This window comes from Notechis scutatus, chromosome 8, assembly GCF_049901735.1.
Source record: "Notechis scutatus isolate UNSWTSFEM ecotype Mainland chromosome 8, rNotScu1.2, whole genome shotgun sequence".
Taxonomy (NCBI): Eukaryota; Metazoa; Chordata; class Lepidosauria; order Squamata; family Elapidae; genus Notechis; species Notechis scutatus.
This window is the reverse complement of record NC_142016.1, coordinates 21,208,993-21,226,552: the sequence shown is the minus strand read 5'-3', so window position 1 is coordinate 21,226,552 and position 17,560 is coordinate 21,208,993. Positions and strand designations below refer to the sequence as shown.

General features: G+C 39.8%; 1 protein-coding gene across 1 annotated transcript; it reads left to right on the top strand.

The window, feature by feature from the left end:
- The first annotated feature begins 4,697 nt into the window (after window positions 1-4,697).
- Window positions 4,698-17,352, top strand: LOC148129956 (uncharacterized). Its single transcript, XM_087971056.1, has 5 exons — window positions 4,698-4,761; window positions 5,428-5,532; window positions 7,557-7,712; window positions 14,759-14,911; window positions 16,271-17,352. The coding sequence occupies exons 1-5, from the start codon at window positions 4,698-4,700 to the stop codon at window positions 16,468-16,470; spliced, it is 678 nt and encodes a 225-aa protein (XP_087827182.1). The 3' UTR covers window positions 16,471-17,352.
- The last annotated feature ends 208 nt before the right edge of the window (window positions 17,353-17,560 follow it).

Below are 17,560 nucleotides of genomic sequence, written 5' to 3'. Positions count from 1 at the left end.
AGAGAAGATGAAATCCCAGGAAAAGATGCAAAAATATCAGATGACATTAGAAAAAAACCTGAATTGCAAAAGACACCAATGGAATCTAAAATTTTCCACCAACTGCTGTATCAACCATGGTCTACGTTAAGAGTTCAAGAAACAGAAACTAAACCGAATTTTGAATTTGCCAATAAACCAGGGAGATGGCTGGCATAGAAACTCAGAAAGGAGAGTGAGAAGAAAATGATAGAGAAAAAATCATGAAGGCGACATGGGTTCTTTCCCCTCCCCTCCCCTTCCTTCCTTCCTCCCTCCCCCTCTCCTTCCTTCTTTCCCCCTTCCCTCCCCTTCCTTTCTTCCTCCCTCCCTCCCTCCCTCCCTCCCTATACCCCTTCCTTCCCTCCCTCCCTGTCCTTCCTTCCCTCCCCTCCCTCCCTCCTTCCCCTCCCTCCCTCCCTCCCTCTCCTTCCTTCTTTCCCCCTTCTCTCCCTCCCCTTTCTTCCTTCCTTCCTCCCCTCCCCCTCCCTCCCTCTCCTTCCTTCTTTCCCCCTTCCCTCGCTTCCTTCCTTCCTTCCTCCCTCCCTCCACCTCTCCCTCCCTCCCTTCCCTCCCTCCCTCCCTGTCCTTCCTTCCTTCCTTCCTTCCCTCCCCTCCCTCTTTCCCCTCCCTCCCTCCCCTCTCTTCCCTTCCCTCCCTCCCTCTTCCCCCTTCCAAAAATAAAATAAAATAAACCTAAAGCCTAAACAGCCTCTTGCAGGAGTTGAGCTGAAAGGCTGGTGATGCCTTGGACACATCCACAAAGTTATTTGGCAACCATTTAATGTGTGATGGTTTTTAATTCGTTTCATTAATACAACCCATCTTGAAATGGCATCAATTATGGTCCATTTGTTCACCTAGTTAGAGGGCTTTGACTGAGAAAAACTTCAAACTCTGCTCAGTGGACTTTCTACGATGCCAGAAATCAGAAGATTTACATAAATGCATAAATGCATAAAGTGAAAAGTTGATGGTGACATGAATTTTCCTGTCCTTTGTGATCATAAAGAGCAATAAGGAAATACAGTGTGGCATGAAAGAACATTGACCTGTTGGATTTATTGTGGGCACACCCTCCTTTGAAAAATGCTGTTGCCGTACAAAATCCACTGAACGAAACTCCTTGAGATGGAACCTGGGACAATTAAATATTTCTAGGGAGACCTATCGAGTTGAATAACAGGGCTGGGTGTCTGTACTCCAACGTATTTTCTAGAGGCTATCTCTTTTGGCGAAATGTTTTATTATACTAGCTATAGATCCTGTCTTTCTTAAGGTGGCTGGAAACATTGGGAATTGAAATCCACGCATCCTAAAGTGGCCAAGGTTGAGAAACACTGCTTTAAGACATTAAACTTCATGGTCAGCAATATTGCTCAAGCTTTAAAAAAAAAAACAGCCCCGAAGACTGCTCTTTGGCCAATATGGTCCTTCACTAATCTGTTGGCTCATAAACATGTCCTCTGCAAACCCAGGAAGAACCCTGTATGGAGTCCACCTCTCCTTGCAGCTGGGATCCAGTCTCTAGGCTGAGATATCACCCCCCCCCTTCCTCGGGGTGGCCATCACTCTCTCTTTCTGAAAGAGTCCAGCTTCGTAGCAGCTTCGTTCTTTTCATTCTCTCTCTGTCCTTACTTCTGAGCAGCTCAAATCTGTTGTCCTCCCCAGCTCTCTTAATTTCCCCCCCTCCCAGAAATCTCTTCCAGGGCCTCTACCTGTCCGAATTCTGGGGGAGGGGCTCCAGCCAGCCAGCCAGCCAATCAGGGAATGCTGCTAATGGAGCCTGGCTTCACTAGATCAGAATGGGACAACTCGCCATCACACCAATGGCTGCCAACATGCCATGGCCAACTCACCATGGAATGACTTGCTGCAGGACAATTCAACAAACACAATTACAAGTTGCCCTTGATTTAGAACCACAACTGAGCCCAACATTTCTGTTGCTAAGCGAGACAGTTGTGAAATGAATTTTGCCCCATTTAACCATCATTCTGGCCCCTGATGTTAAGTGAATCACTGCAGTCATTAAGTTAGTAACCCAGTTGTTAAGTGTATCTAACCTCCCCATTGACTTTGTTTGCCAGAAGGTCTCAAAAGGGGATCACAAGACAATCATAAATATGAGTCAGCTGCTGAGCATCTGAATTTTGTTCACAAGACCATGGGAATGCTTCAAGGGTCATAAGTGTGAAAAACGGTCATAGGTCACTTTTTTTTTCAGGGCAGTTGTAAATTTGAACAGTCACTAAACAAACCGTCAGTGACTACTTCTAATTTCGACAGATCCGTGACCAATAATAATAAAATTTAAACAGTCAATCCAGAAATCTAAGAGTTACAATAATTTGAATGAAAACGTGGTCACCACAAAAAGGAATACCTGAATGAAAAGATTAATATAGCATTGAATTGTCCCATGGCCAGTTGTCCTAGAACCACAGTAGATAGAGTATTTTGGGAGGCTTTTTGGTTAGGTGATTGGGTCAAATTCACGGAAAGAGAATGCAATGGACGTTCTTATAAAATGGCTGCCATGAGGAAGTTTACTCATTATTAAGATGGCTGTCACCCAGGGGTGGGATTCAAAAATGTTACCAACCGGTTCTGTGGGCGTGGCTTAGGTGGTGGGTGTGGCTTGGTGGTCATGTGACTGGGTGGTCATGGCTTGGTGGTCATGTTATTGGCTGAGCGTGGCCAACTCAATATCACTCACATCGAGGCACTCATCTCGCCTGGCCTCTCATGACTGTGGGGATGCTGCAACAGTCATAAGTGTGAAAAATGGTCATAAGTCACTTGTTTCAGTGCCATTGTAACTTTGAATGGTCACGCCACACAAGCAAAGTACCAGCAAAGGAGGGGAAATTCCAGAGACGTTCCTGAGACAGGAAGTCTAGTCCTGCCAAGAATGTAATAAGGGTTAATGGAGAGGCAGTTTCTGTAAGCAACACCAGAATGTTTCCTTCCTGCCTTCCTTACAGGATTAGGCCAGTAATTTCTTCTAACAACCGGTTCTCCGAACTGCTTAGAATGTTAACAACCGGTTCTAGCGAATAGGTGCGAACTGGTAGAATCCCACCCCTGCTTTCACCCTGAAATTGATCAGCCACTACCAGTAGTTCAACCCCTAAAAAATGATTTATGGATGCCCTTAAGTCACACAGGAGCATTTTTTCGCAACCAATGGGAGTTAGAAAAAGTGCCTCCTTCATCTATAAATACATCTTTTTCATCTCCAGGCAAGAAGTCTGAATAAAGTAATCCTAACAGGCTAGATATTACATGACCCCTGAAAATACTTCTCTTTCTTTCCTTTTTAAAAATGTTATGGAGAAAGACATTATTACAGCAATAGTCCCAGCTACTTTGGGTAAGGAATGTTTTAATATTGTCTGAAGACTCACTTTGTTGACGTAGGTTTTAGTGTCTTGCATTTTTTTTATTGTGCTAGCAACAATAAAAGTTAAGATGAGCATTTACTGTATGTCTAAATAAATCATAAATACATGAGCAACCCAAACTTTCTTATTATGCTCTCTCTCTCTCTCTCTCTCTCTCTCTCTCTCTCTCTCTCTCCCTCCCTCCCTCCCTCCCTCCCCCTATCATATTTTGGAACCACCCATCCCTCACATAGGTGTCTATTCTCAAGTTGACTCCAAATCATTTTTTTTTTCTTACACACATTCTGGAAAAGAATTTGAATAATGCAGGATTAGAGTTTAACATATTGTGTGAATCCATCCATTCAGATTTTATGTTTCAACATAATAACTTCTCTAAACAAACAAACAAACAAACACATGTGCTCATCAACATACACAATGAGATCAGTTAAATTAGTGGCTGAATTTACAAAGCATGTTTCTAAAAACAATATTAAATGTATTAAAAGTATAAAATACAAATAAAAATAGTGGAGGGAAAAAGCGAAAGATGGAAAGAAAGAAAGAAAAGAAAGACAAGAACTGACTTCTAACATTGTAGCACAGTACAATAACATATCACTACAGCCTCAACTTTTTTTACTTTTAAATATTTAATATTTACTAGCCATTTCTATAACAACAAACTATAACAACAAACTATCAAATCGGCTAATCTCAAAGTCAATTTTTTTGCCACCTCTAGCACAAAATCCAGAAGCAGTTTCCCAGTAATTAACACAGCCAATTTGTGTTTTGTGCAGTTTCTGGGGTTTCCACAATTTTTGCCTTACCCTTTTTATACTGTATTTCTTTCTCTTATCTGATTCTGGGCTGGAAGAATTAGGTGGAAGGAATTCTGCACTATTCACTTCCAGTAGGACTGGAGAATGTTAAGAAAGTGGCCAGGTGTAGCTATCCAGAATTGCTGAAAAAAAATTATCCTTCATGGAAGGAACATACACACACACACACACACACACACACACACACACACACGCCTGCCTACCTGGGATTTTTCAACCACACCCTGAATGGGGCAATCTTGTAATGGGTCCATCGACGTAATGCTCCAATATTGTAAAAGTGGTATTAAAGATGTAATCAATCATCACCGTTATGACACCCTTGGACATTTATTACCAAGAGGCAGGTTGGGCAAAGGGCTCCCAACCACTCCCCTTTCTATAAATATTACACCCAAGAAGATCTCAATCTCAGAGAACCCAGACCGACCTGAACACCATCAAGATGGCTTCCTTTGTGCTCTTCATCTTCACCATCTTCCTCCTTCCTGTGGCGCTATCTGCAGCAAGTATGTGGGGTTCTTTGAATCAATTTTCACTTCTTCTGATGCAGTGGAAGCTGTTTTCTACCGGACAACCAAAGTTTTGAGTTAGGCAGTTCTTTCTTCCTCTCGGATTGCATCAACCGAATAAGCTCTCCAAGGCAAGCCCGCTAAAAGCGACCAACTTCAGGTGGCCTTCAGGTGGAAGGATGGGGAAGCAAGGAAGGTGGAATGGGATTCCTTGACCCAGCAGGGTTGGTTGGAAGTTCAGGCAGCAAAGTGTCCGGACCAATATTGGAACATAATGAAATGTGGATTGAGTTAGATCTCTGAACTATACAGAGCACGGTGTGGGCCATGGGAACATTTCATAAAATCAATCGTTCAGATTGGGTTAGGCAGAAACGTTTCCCATGGAAGAGAATGCAAATCAATGGAATTTGAGCTAAATGTTGAACAGTCAGAATCTAGGCAGATAGTTATGATCATTTCTTCCTTTCTGTAGTGAGAGGTTCATCATAAGCCATTTTAGGGAATTTCTTTCCAGCCTTCTGCTAGGATGGGAATAATAAAATTGGAAGAGGGCTAGTGTCTGGTTCAATATTAAAGTGCATTTATATCGCAACTGAAACCTGAAGGAGTCTCATACAAATGTATCTCCTTTTTTAAAAAAATCCTTACCACTCTCTCTAGGCTGTTATGAGTGTTTCAGTGATGGAGGAAATTACTGCAATGGTGCAGAAAAGAACTGTTCAGCAGTGTGCTTAGGTTTTTTGTCTGCGGCCAACTTGTCAACAGGTAAGTGGATTAATTTTTGTGTTCATCTTTTTTATGTTGATTTGGATGAAGATATAGAGAAATTTATCTCCATGATATTTTGGTTTCATATAAAGCAGTGTTTCTCAAACATGACGATTTTCAGGCATGTGGACTTCAGCTCCGAGAATTTTGAGAAATATTGGTCTAAAGTATGTCTATGCATGTATAGGTATTGTGTTCGGGAGTATAAAAATCCACTTTTCACCCTTATGATGGTACATGTCTTCCTCAATCTCAGGTCCTCTATAAAGGGCCTTCAACACAAGATTGAGGAGATGTGATAACTATTTTCAGGTATCTGAAGACCTGCCTTATAGAAGGTGAAGCAGAAAGTTTAGAGTTATACCAAAAGACAGGATGAGAAAGAATGGGTTTAAATTACCAGAAACAGAATTTAATGGACACCAGATAACCTTTCCTTATGGTAGGAATTATTCAAGAATGGAAAAGATTGTCTTGGTAGGTAGTGGTGGATATTTTGGTTTCATATAATGAAATGTTTCTCAAACTTGCCAATTTTCAGACGGCAGCTCCAAGAATTTTGAGAAACACTAATAGAAGATGTTCCATCAGGAGCTTCGAGAACAAGATTGGGGAAATGTGATAATTGTTGTCAGATATCTGAAGAACTTTCTTGTAGAAGATGACACAGAAATTTTAGAGTTGTTCCAAAAGACAGGATGAGAAATCATGGATTTAAATAACCAGGAAATAGATATGTGGTGGATGCCAGGAAACCTTTTCTTATGGTAGAAACTATTGTTGAAAGCAAATTAGCACCCACCCCACTCCTAGAAAAATGAAATATTTTGAGGAATAAAATAAAATAAATAAAATATCTTAAGGGAGACAGAAATTCAGAGCCCCAGCTTCCTCTCCCCAGCAGATATTTTGTGCCCATTGAGAAAGATTAGGCCAGCCTATCTACAAAACAAAGGACCTTCAGTTCCAAGGTGAAGGAGTGAAGACAAGACCCTTCAGGACATAATAGGATTAAAACCACTAAGTCACAAAGCTCACTACATTGCACAATCTCCTAAGGACATTGCATCACCCCCAGCAAACTTCAACCAAACTTCTCAAACAACCTACAGAGCCAGTTATGACCCCTGTATGGGAGTCTGACAACAGCCAATACAATACATGTTTTTGCACAGGACTAGGAAGCTCAAGTTCAAAGCCCAAGGTATAAAAACCCCTCATTCTCAACTCCATGTGATCAGCTGCTCACATCCCAGGATTGCTAGCGGTTCTGCTTCGTCATTAAGCCCTCTTTCCAAGCAGCTTCCAGCCTCCATTTTGTCTCCTGGATTGCAACTGAACCAGATGGATATTTCTTCCAACCCTATTCAACAATGGAAAAGATTGTCACGGTAGAGCAGGTGTCCCTTGTGGAGAATTCTGGGAATTGAAGTCCACAAGTCTTAAAGTTGCCAAGTTTGGAGACCTCTGTGGTAGAACCTCCTGTGATGGATATCTTTCAGCAGTGATTGGATGGCCCATCTCTCAGAGATATCTGTCACAAGGCCACAAAGGCATCCAAAAACTAACTGGAGCTTTAGAAGCTACATTTGACTGATTCCATTGATAGAATTGGTTGTAAGACAGAGCCATGTGATGCTCCATTCAGTGGTGGTATTTTATTTTTTTAACTACCAGTTGTACGTGCGTGGCTTGGTGGGCGTGGTGTGGCTTGGTGGGCGTGGCAGGGGAAGGATACTGCAAAATCCCCATTCCCTCCCCAACCCACTAACCTGCTTTCCAGCTCCGTTCTCCTGCGCAGGGCAACAAAAGAAGATCCAGCTGATTAGCTAGGACTCCAATCAGCTGGGGTTCGGGAGGCAGCAAATAGATGGGGGTGGGGCCAGTCAGAGGTGGTATTTACCAGTTCTACGAACTACTCAAAATTTCCGCTACCGGTTCTCCAGAACCTGTCAGAACTGACTGAATACCACCTCTGGCTCAATTGATTACATTCTTTAATCATTATATTTTCTCTATAGAAAATCGTATTACATCATCCTTCGCCAGAAGCTGTGTAGATTCTGCAAATCATTTGACGGGCTCTTTCCATTTCGATTTTGGAGACCAGCGTATTTTGGACTTTACTTCTCAAGTTTGCAATGAAACAGACCCAAATTGCAGGCTTGGCTTTGAAGGTATGTAAACAGCTTTTGAATCTTATTTCTGCTTCTGGCACTTTTCCTATTGGAATGGTTGACAGAAGAAATCTATGTATGGGAAAATTCCAGTGGAAAGAAATGACATCTTTCCAGTTTTTAACACTTATATCAAGAACATCTCAAAAGGCATGGTCAAGTCTACTCCTGTTTGTGAAAGGAGAGAATAACTGGATAGTGTTAGAAACATTTGGAAGAGAATGTCCAAACATGTGAATAAATTCTCTTTCAAGGTAGTTGGAAGGAGAGAAAGAAAAGGAGGCTTGGCTACCTGTAACAGAAATCTCATCTATCGGTAAAATTTGGAAAGAAAAAGGTGTTTTTAAGCCAAGAGTAGGCAAGATGGTTCCAGTTTTTGATCTTCAATGTCCATTCATGGTCCATTTTTAGTTTACCTTCGATATACTTACAACAACAACAACAAAATCCCATGCCAAGTAAATATCATGAGCAAATTATCCTGCATACACACTGTATGGGATTTAAAAAAAAACAAATTCTGCAATTTCTCATTTTTCATTTTTTTTTTAAAAAAAGTCTTTTTATGGCTTTTGAGTTCTAGAAAGGGTGTCTGTGGAGCCCTGGGGGCACAGTGGTTGTCTTTTTTTTTAATTTTTTTATTGATTTTTAAAAACAAACATAAAACATAAAAACATAAAACATCTTTTTTGAAAGCAGCTTGATCCCAGGTTACATCTCTTCGTACAGACACAAATTCAAATTCATGTTCATTTTATATACCATTCCATATCTTATTACCATTCTGCATTTTCTATATAGCTTCTCCCCTCTTTTAACTTTCTTAATTTTATTTTATTTATTTCATCTCAATTCAGATCATTATACTTATATTCTTTGTCTGTCCTGTTTCCAGCTGTCTATTATCTTTTCTCATTAGACAAAATTTCTCCTGTAATCACTGATTGGAATATGACGCCTTTATATCTTTCCCCTAAATTTATAACACTTAGTATAATACATAACTTCCATTCGGATTCTGCTTAGTACATTCTAAAGTTACACACTATATTTTAAAAGAGAAAAAATTATAAATATATAATATAATTAAAACAACAAATCCATGCCAATTCAAATCTATTGTTAATATTAGTATTCATTTAAATCTTAAACATTTTACACATTACTTTTCAAATAAGTATCATACTTCTATGGGAACACTTATAAACTTTCCATAGTTGCTTCCCCCCACTTCACTCATATTTTAACACATTATATCATTAAAATGTTCCCATTCCTTCCTAGTTGAATTCTCTCATTTATTTCATTTCATTTATTTTGTTCACAAAAATTTCACTGAGTTACACTGAGTATTTTATCCCACTTTTTAATCATATGTTATTTCCAATTTTCTAACATAATTTCTAATACAAATATAACAATACAATCTTATGTACCTTTGCAGAATCACTTTTTCAGTTAAATTTTTACCCATTATCTTTAAATAAGTCCTGTTTCTTTACATCTTGCTCCACACCTTTGTAGCTTCTCTTCCCTTCCTTCCTCCCTTGCTTCTTCTCTCTGCCCTTTTTACCCCCTTGTCTCTCCACCTCCATTTCCCTCTTCTGTGTTCCCTTTTTCTGTTGCTTTCTATCATTATATCCACTTTTCACCTTATTTTTACCTTTTTTGGTTGTTTTTTTGGGTCTTAAAGTCTCCATTCTCTTTCCCCCCTTTCCCCCTTCTTCCCTAAGTAAAGTTACTTGTTCATCAAACATGGCTTCTTCTTTGTCCCAATCTTCTTGTTGTGTAGTCTTTTCTTGCAGTTTCTCATAGGTACAAATCGCCATTTCTAAGAATTGAAAAACTGAGCCAAGAGAGCCCTTCCCTTCTTGTTCCTCTTCTTTATATTTTTTAAATTCCATTTTCAGTTCATCCACAAGTGATGCCATTGTAAAAAAATTTTCAAACAACCACCCAAGTGTTTTTAGTCATTCAAATATAATTTCCAAAAATCCCAAAGTCACCAAGCAGTCCAAATACACACAAGCTGTTTCCTTTAACACTTTCTTCTTTTTTCCCTTTCTCTTCCTGGGGTTACTATTTAGTTACAAAGTTACAGTTAAGATGTATCTTTTAGAAGTCTTGTTAGAATTTAATCAGATTCTTTTAAATTCCAGGCAGTCTCCTCCTTCCAAATCCTACTCTTATTCTTTTCCTCTCCCTTCCCACTTACAGCAAAAAAATTTTTTTTTAATGTTCAGAAATCCTTATTGTCCCCTTGATATTTAATTATCCAGTTTAATTACCTCTTGATGCCAAAGCGGGTTTTTCCGATTTCTCATTCATCTCTGTTCGCTGTCAACGTAAGGAAGGAGAGTGAAAGAAAACAAACTTTCCCTTTCACTCTCATTCACTGCTTCCAAGTCTTCTTTGGGAGCGATGTATCTTTTTAAAATTTAAATTCCAGGATACCTTGATTGTTGCTTCTTATCCCGGTCAGCCAAAACTTTCACTTCTTAACTTCCTCCTGCACTTTCTTTTCTGGATGAGTGCTTCTTTGAGGCGGCCATTTCTGACCGCCACTCGTTCGCCTTCGGGAAAGGGAGTTTAGACAGCTGGGGAGGAAAGATGCGGCTTCCCTCGACCCTGCTGGGATCTCCCCCCTCTTTGCCACCTCAGATTGGCTTGGGATGCTCCAGTGGTGAGCCCAGGCAGAAACCGTGCACGATCGTGGATTCCTGCCTGCCGCCGAAGCCCTGCAAACCAGAAGTCCAGTGGTTGCCTTGTCATAGGCAATATTTATCTTCCAAAGGATGCCTAAAATAAGCAGTTAAAACTCTACAAAGGCTTCCATACAAAGTTTCTTTTTTGGATCACAAGGTATCCTCAAGGTATAACTCACAGTTATGTCGAGATTCATCTAATGTCGAAATCTTTGCATAGTTGACTTTATAGTGTGAAAATATAGTTATCTTTATCCCATAACGATGCAGCAAAGGGAAGGACACCAGCACTTTGCTGGGGTCCAAGCAAGAATAAAGGAAACTCCCCCAACCCAACCAAGGGTCAATTCAGTGAGCAATCAGGCTTATACATGTGACCACATGACATGAACTACATTTCCCATGATGCATTCATTATGTTTCCCATGAGGCATTCCCTTAAGGGGACAGCTCCCAATTCCCAATTAATTATCCCAATTCCCAATTAACTATATACTGTCTGGACAGCACAGTGGTTAAATGCAGTCTTGCAGACTAACTCCACCCATAGCCTGGAGTTCGATCTTGATGGACTTGAGGTTGGCTCAGCCTTCCATCTTTTGAGGTTGGTCAAATGAGGACTCAGATTGTTGTGGGCCATAGGCTGACATGGTGCACTGCCCAGAGAGTGCTGTAAAGCACTTTGAAGTGGTATATAAGTCTAAGTGCTATTACTATTGGGCTTTTTAAGAATATATTTTCCTATTGGAAGAAGAAGCAAAGATTTCCCCGTTGGGTCAGGGCAAAGTGTGCCAGGAACATCCTGGAATTTTGTCTGGAATTGAAAGGCAGCAGAATTATATAAGGACCAACAAGGCATCTTAGGACAAGCTCTACTTGAAGTATTTAATGCAGTTTTAAATGTGGTGAAAACATGACAATCATGGATGGAAGCCAACATCATGCTGGTACCCAAAGAGAACACAGACCAGACACTAATTAAAAATATAGACCAATATCCCTTTTGAACTCGGACTACAAGATATTCACATCGATAATAGCCGAACGATTAAAAAAGTTCTTAAATGACTTTGTACACGTGGACCAAAATGGTTCCTTGTCAAAAAGACAAATCAAAATAGTATTAGATACCCTAGAATACTATGAAGTACACAGTGGAAATCAGATGGTGCTATTTTTGGATGCCCCAAAAGCGTTTGACAACGTTAAATGGGAATTTATGGTATGGCAACTTAGACACGTAGGATTTTGGTGAGAATTTTTAAAATATAATCTTGGTGATATATTCTAAACCAGGGGTCCCCAACCACCGGGCCGCGGACCGGTACCGTCCGCGGAACAACTCCTACCGGGCGCGGCTTGTTGGCGCCGCCATCTTTTTCATGAAAAAGTGCCTCCGGTGAGCTTTTCCGGGTAGAAAGCTCACCGGAAGCACGCTTTTCATCAAAAAGATGGTGGCGCCAGCGCTCCGGTGAGCTTTTCCGGGTAGAGAGCTCACCGGAAGCACGTTTTCATCAAAAAGATGGCGGCGCCAGCGCTTGGTGAGCTTTTCCGGGTAGAAAGCCATTTCTACCCGGAAAAGCTCACGAGCGCTGGCGCCACATCTTTTGATGAAACGCGCTTCCGTGAGGTCACCGGAAGCACTTTTTCATCAAAAAAATATGGCGGCGCCCAGCTGATGCCGGTACCGGGCCGCGGCGCCCAGCTGATGCCGGTACCAGGCCGCGACGTCAAAAAGGTTGGGGATCACTGTTCTAAACAACAGGCTAAAATAATAATAAACAGAGAGGTGACAAAAAAATAAAAATTCAGAAAGGAATGAGACAAGGGTGCCCATTATCCCCGCTATTGTTTATACTAACCTTGGAAGTGTTAACAAGGATAATTAGGAAGAAAACACAAATAAAAGGTCTGGAAATCAAGAAAGAAACATATAAACCACATGTTTTTGCAGATGATTTAGTTTTTATCCTTGAGGAACCACAACAATCGGGGTTGAAACTCATAGAAATATTAGAAGATTATGAAGAAGTTGCTGGATTAAAGATAAACAAAGAAAAAACCAAAATAATAGTTAAGAACATGACAAATAAGCAGAAAGAGAATTTAGCCAAGGGAATAAATATCCAGATAGTAAAGAAAATGAACTATCTAGGGATCAATATTTTGGCAAGATGTACAACAATTAAAGAGGACAACTATGGCAAATTAGTGAAACAAACCAAAGAGGACCTAGAAAGATGGAAAAATTGGAGGCTTTCCTTAATGGGCAGAATAGCTGTAATCAAGATGAACATTCTACCAAAACTACTCTTTTTGTTTCAAAATATACCCATAAAATTAGACAAATCTTGGAGGGAAATCTGAACAAAATGACTCTGAATTTTATATGGCAACAGAAGAAGCCAAGGATTAAACTAAAACTTCTGCAAGAAGCTAAAAAGAGAGGAGATTTTGGCCTACCAGGTTGGGAAATATACTATAAAGCAGGGGTCCCCAACCGCCGGGCCGCGGACCGGTACCGGGCCGCGGAACAAGTCTTACCGGGCCGCTGGTTGCTGGGCGCCGCCATCTTTTTTGGTAAAAGTGCTTCGGTGAGCTTTTCCGGGTAGAAAGCCATTTCTACCCGAAAAAGCTCACCGGAAGGCATGCGCGCCATCTTTTTGACAAAAAGTGCTTCCGTGAGGTCACCGGAAGCACTTTTTCGTCAAAAGATGGCGGCGCCCAGTTGATGCCGGTACCGGGCCGCGGCGCCCAGCTGATACCGGTACCGGGCCGCGGCGTCAAAAAGGTTGGGGATCCTTGCTATAAAGAACCGGTGCTTACCTGGGTGAAAAATTGGATAACTGTAAAAAATAGAAGACTACTATCATTAGAGGGTCACAACTTACATCTAGGATGGCACGCAATTTTGTGGTACGGTAGGTACATCGCACATCAATATTTTTAAAGACATCAGATAAGACAAGCTTTGTTTATGGTATGGAACAAAATCAAACAGCAAAACTACATGGAAACTCCAGTTTGGTTATCCACCTTAGAGGCGTCAGTACACCCAAATCTTATTAACCAGGAAAAATTACCACATATAAGGATATTATAAATGAAAAAGGGGAATTGAAATCCAGACAAGAGCTAAAAGAACAAGGAGTAGAATTGGAATGGTGGGCATACTTACAAATCTAATCACGATATGGGAAATATATGAAATAGTGGGGGATTAGTAGACAAGCCACAATACTAGATGCAATTTTATTGGGGACAGACAATAAATTGATAAGGAAAAATTATAAATTTTTATTGGACTATAAGATGGAGGGGAACAGGTCAAGGAAATGATGGTGGCATGGGCCAAAAACTTTGGATATAATATAGATTTGGATAAGTGGCAAGAATTGTGGGAATGAAACAAAAAGATAACATTGGCCGCATCATATAAGGAAAATCTATACAAGATGCTTTATAGGTGGCATCTCCCCTCAGCAAGGCTGGCTAAAATGTATAAAAACGTATCATCAAATTGTTGGAAATGCACCCAAGAACCAGGAACATATTATCATACATGGTGATTTGTAAAAAAAAAAAAAAAAAACCACAGGATTTTTGGCATAAAATCCAGATATGGTTAGAGGAGATAATTGGACAGAAAATAGAATATAAACTGGAATTATTTTTACTAGGAATTATGACAGAGAGATATAGTAAAGATGAGACCTATTTAATAGTACATATTATCACAGCAGAAAGAATAACTTTTGCTCAAAAATGGAAAGATAGAGAAATCCCTGATGAAGGTGAGGTGATAAAGAAAATACTGACATGCTGAAATGGATAGACTGACTCTGGAATTGAAAAACAAAAATGAAAGAGAATATTATAAGATATGGAATAAATTTTACCAATGGTGGGAGCAGAAAGGAGGGACCCAGAATAAAAAATGAGTAGGATTTGTAGAATGGGTAATTGAGGCTATGTAAATAAGTACAATGGAATATGAAGGACAAGATAAATTAATATAAATTAACTGTACAAATGTATAAATGTATATAAAATATGTATTATATATTATAGTATGTATGGCCAAAAGGAGTGTCAGGATGATCACACCGTGTCCAATGTTTTAATAAATTAATCAATAAAATATTAATTTAAAAAAGGAAGACAGCAGAGCTCAAGCGACATCAGAACATCAAAAAGACAAAATGGTTAGAAATCCAATTATTCTACTGTTTAGCAGATTCCCCAGGGGTAAAAAAAATATGTGAAAGGGAAAACAAGCTGTGTTGATAATTGCTTTAAATCAATTATTTTGCTACATGAACTATTTTTTTTGACTTGCAGGAGATAACATGCGCATATATGAAAATGGAAAATCTTGCCCAAAATGTTTCAGAACAGGTTATGATTACTGTGAGAGTGATGGAGATGTACTTTGTCTGGGTGATATAGTGAATTGTACTGATTTGAATGGAGAAATAACCAATTTGCTATCTGGTAAGCTGTCTTTATTGTTCCTCTTTTGACTCCCTTTGCTGTTAACTATATTAAGCCAGCCAGTATCTTCATTAAAAAAAAAAAAGCTAGGGAATGCTAAGAACATGCTACCTGCCAGGGACAAAGTGCCAATTTCAAAACAGGTAGAACTCAGGTCATAACCATTCATAAAACCTCCGTTGATTAGAATATACAGGTAGTCCTTGATTTATTAGCTATTCATTTAATGACCATTCAAAGGTACAACAGCATTAAAAAGATAGACTTTTTTTTTACACCTCTTGAATTTTAGTGATTCAGATGTATGGATTGTGAAAAATATATGAACCAATTCAACATTATGCAGTAGATTTGTACTCCAAATCTGAATAAAGCATACTTCACATGAACAGAATAATATGAGTTGGAAGGGACCTGTGAGGTCTTCTAGTCCAACTCAGTATACGAAACTGTATACTATTTCAGACAAAAGACTGTCCAAGCTCTTCTTTAAAACTTCCAGTGTTGGAGCATTCACAAGTTCTGGAGGCAAGTTGTTCCACTGATTAACTGTTGTAACTATCAGGAAATTCCTCCTTAGTTCTAGGTTGCTTCTCTCCTTGATTAGTTTCCACCCATTGCTTCTTTACAGATAAGAGATAACAGATAATCAGAGTTGGAAGGGACCTTATAGGTCATCTAGTCCAACCCCCCCTGTCCAAGTGGGAGACCCTACTCCATTTCTGACAAATGGCAGTCCAATCTCTTCTTGAAGGTCTCAAGTGATGGAGCTCCCACAACTTCCGAGGGCAAGCTGTTCCACTGGCTTCTTGTTCTGCCCTCAGGTGCTTTGGAGAATAGCTTGACTTCCTCTTCTTTGGGGCAGCCCCTGAGATATTGAAACACTGCTATTATGTCACCCCTAGTCCTTCTTTTCATCAAACTAGACATACCCAGTTCCTGCAACCGTTCTTCATATATTTTAGTCTCCAGTCTCCTAATCCTCTTTGTTGCTCTTCTTTGCACTCTTTCCAGAGTCTCAACATCATTCACTGAGATACTAAAAACCACTTCAGTGTAAATCTTTTAAAAAATAGCCCTGGAGAACGCACCTACTTTGTGGGTGGGAGGAATTCAAAAAATGCAAGCCTAATTCAAACTTTATAATCGTCATTAACTAGAAATGTAACAGGCAACCACCTGATCAAAAGTCTGCCTCTTCACAGTATTTCCATATGGGCCACCAATTGATTTCCCTGCTCCACGTCCATCGGTGCCCCTGTCCTTAGTTTAGAAATCGTCCACACATTTGATGAAAATAAAATGTAAAAATACTTTGAACAAGCCCATAAAATAAATCACTGTTTCCTTCTGCCTCAGGTGCAACAATCCCTTTTGCTGGGAAAGGTTGTGTCAGCCGATCGGTTTGCGACCTTAAAGGGAAGTCCTTCCGCCGTGGGAGTTACACGTTCAAATTTAAAGACCTTCAGTGTTCTAAAGCCAATGGGGTTCTCGGGCCACAGGTGGCCTTCTTCTTTCCGTGCATCCTTGGGATCTTTGCTGTGAAAATTCTCTCCTAGTTAAGTCAAAGGTAGTTGGCAAAGGCCTTAAGAAGGATCAGGTTGGGGTCAATCTCCCTCCCTTTAAGCACTGATGATGTTGCCTAGTTTGATACTGAAACGTCTACAAGAAAGCCACAAAGCTCACAGAACACCAAGGAGCCCACAACTGAATTTACGCTGCAAAAATCTTATACCTCTCTGTTGCCACTCTTAATGTCCTTCTCAAAGTTGCCGTCTATATATACATATATATTTAACGGGAGAAATTATGAACTAAATGGGAGTTATTAATTGCAATCAATGTAAGTTTTCATTCCCTTATTATGGAATTAAAATGAATGTTGTTTATGTCCTACCCCTGCAAATATCGCCCCTCCTCTCCTGAATGAGGTCTAGAATTCTACCCAAAGGCTAAATTCAACTTCAGACCCCCCAAATCTGGATATTTTCCTTGAAGAGTTTGATGACATTAAACCACAGATTTTGCTTGAAGCAGAATGAACTTGGTGAATAGAGAGCAACAACATCTAGGCGTTCACAATATCATTTCATATTTCAAGGCAATTGATCCATCGAAAAATAATTTACCTCAAAATACAGTGTTCTAACACCTGAATTTCCATCAATCAATTTAGGTATATCTATATGTACATATACCCTTATATGTAGGGTTTGGGAGATATATTTATATAACGTAATGCTTTAATGCTTAAAACTTGACATTGAAATGTTGTAACTGTTGTCAGAATAGACCAACATCCTTTGGTCTGTATGAGACCACTGTTTGCAGAAATTTCTCTGGAAAAATAGCTTCAGTTAATGCTGCATTTTTCTACCTTTCTGAAATTGTAATTCTCAGCTGATTTGTCACAATATTAAAATAAAAGGAATTAGATATTAGCTCTCTGGTCCTAGAGGTGTTTTTTACTCATAAAACTTCCCATTCCTTTCCTTTCCTTTCTTACTCTTCTTCTTTGGGAAAGTCTGAGAAGGCCGCATGTCATTCCAAAGAAAAGCCATGGTTTATTTAAATGCTGGCTTGTTGATTTACACATTAAGCCACCAACCCCAATGTATAAACTCCAACAAATGGATTTGGTTCCAATGT